The sequence below is a fragment of the Tupaia chinensis genome, unplaced genomic scaffold (assembly GCF_000334495.1).
Source record: "Tupaia chinensis unplaced genomic scaffold, TupChi_1.0 Scaffold000201_1, whole genome shotgun sequence".
Taxonomy (NCBI): Eukaryota; Metazoa; Chordata; class Mammalia; order Scandentia; family Tupaiidae; genus Tupaia; species Tupaia belangeri.
The window spans coordinates 2,316,898-2,318,546 of record NW_006159676.1 but is presented as its reverse complement, the minus strand read 5'-3'; the positions used below and the strand labels follow the sequence as shown (position 1 = coordinate 2,318,546).

The window sequence follows — 1,649 nt, the reverse complement described above, 5'->3', positions numbered from 1 at the left end:
GACATCAACGCACCGGCTCTGCTGGTGAGCGGCTGTCCCCTGGGAGGTAGAATGGGGACACTGTGGCAGGGACCTGGCTGCTCAGAATTAGGGTCATGGGGCGGGTGCCCCAGCATGGAGGGAGGCAGGTATAGGCATGCACGTGGAATATAAATCTGAGTTGCACCAATTTGCTGTGTGGCTCTGGGCAAGTGTCTCACCCTCTCTGAGCAGAGCCAGGTTTTCAGTTCTCTGCTTCCCACAGAACTTTCTTTTCTTTCCTTTCTTTCTTTCTTTTCTATTTTATTTAATTAATTTATTTATTTTGAGAGGTTTTTGCTATAGGGCGCATGCTCTCACCAGAAAGACAGAGAGACACAGAGAGACAGAGAGAGACAGAAAGCAAGAAATCACCCCCTAGGGAGGATGGCCACGCCACAATCCCTTCTCCTCCATTCTCCTCTTGGGATCTTGGGCACGCACGCACACGCGCCCAGTGTGCATTTGCAGCTGCTAGGTCTGGGACTTGAACCGCAGTTGACTTTGTGGGAGTCCAGCGACATAGCCATTACGCCAACTGCTGATTCCTCTTGTTATTTCTCCCCCCACAGGTAGCTGCTTTTTATTGATGAACCTGACCAGGGCATTTCAGTCACCTCTTATTATTTCTTTAACGTGTTGTCAAACATGTGCGCTCACCAGAAAGACCCACAGAGAGAGTAGAGAGACAGAGAGAGACGGAGAGCGAGACAGAGAGAGAGAGAAAGCAAGCTGCCGGGGCTAGGATTTGAACCGCCGTCTCCCATGTGAGTGTCCAGGAGCTAGACTACTGTACCACCTGCCCCAACCCCAGAGGTAGTTTCTGAGTTTCTGGATCTGAAGTTAAGCCAGGCCCTGTCCCAAGTTCTCTCTCAGCTGTAGGTGGTAGGAAAGCCCCACGGAGGGGGACCAGCAGTTAGCGTAATGGCTACGTCACTGGACTTCCATGCAATTGACCGCGGTTCAAGTCCCGGACCCAGTGGCTTAAACTCACGCAGGTCGCATGTGCATGCGTGCCCAAGATCCCTGGAGGAGAAAGGATTGCGGCCTGGCCATCCCCCCTGGGGGGTGATCTCTCGCTTTCTGTCTCTCTGTCTCTGTCTTTGGCAAGCGCACGCGCCCTATAGCAAAAACCTCTCCAAAGCAAGCTCCATGGAGGTCCCTGGATTGTACAAGTGTCCCATCCCTGTCCCTGACCTGTCCCCGCAGGCACCACAGGTGGGAGCCCAGGAAAAGATGTCTCGGTCCTTGTTCAGTAACCGCGGCCCCATCTCCCTCTCAGTCCAGATCGATCGCAAAGGTTACTGCCCAGGTAGCGGCGGAGGAGGCGGGTTGGGTTGGAAAGGGGGCCGGGCCACGGAGTGAGGGGAGACCCTGAGACCCGCCCATCTGCTGCAGGAGAAGCCATCCGGATCTCCGCTGAGATCTTCAACGGCTCCACAGAGCCTGTGTTCCCTCGGGCCAAGGTGAAGCAGATGCAGACCTTCGTGGCTCGGCGCAAGCGGAGGCATACACGCACGGTGGTGGCCAGTCTCACCGGAGAGCAGGTGGCCCCGGGGCAGCGCGCGCTGTGGCATGGCCAGCCGCTGCAGATCCCGCCTCTGTGGCCCTCTATCCTTAACTGCAGCATC

The 1,649-nt window shown here is 55.9% G+C and overlaps 1 protein-coding gene across 1 annotated transcript in view; it reads left to right on the top strand.

Moving 5' to 3' along the window:
* The window catches only part of LOC102470682 (arrestin domain-containing protein 2-like), a 2,595-nt gene extending 1,107 nt beyond the window's left edge, over positions 1-1,488 (top strand). The window contains exons 3-4 of the mRNA XM_027771278.1: positions 1,228-1,330; positions 1,417-1,488. Coding sequence (XP_027627079.1) covers positions 1,228-1,330; positions 1,417-1,488 — 175 coding nt within the window. The remainder of the gene's footprint in view (positions 1-1,227; positions 1,331-1,416) is intronic.
* The last annotated feature ends 161 nt before the right edge of the window (positions 1,489-1,649 follow it).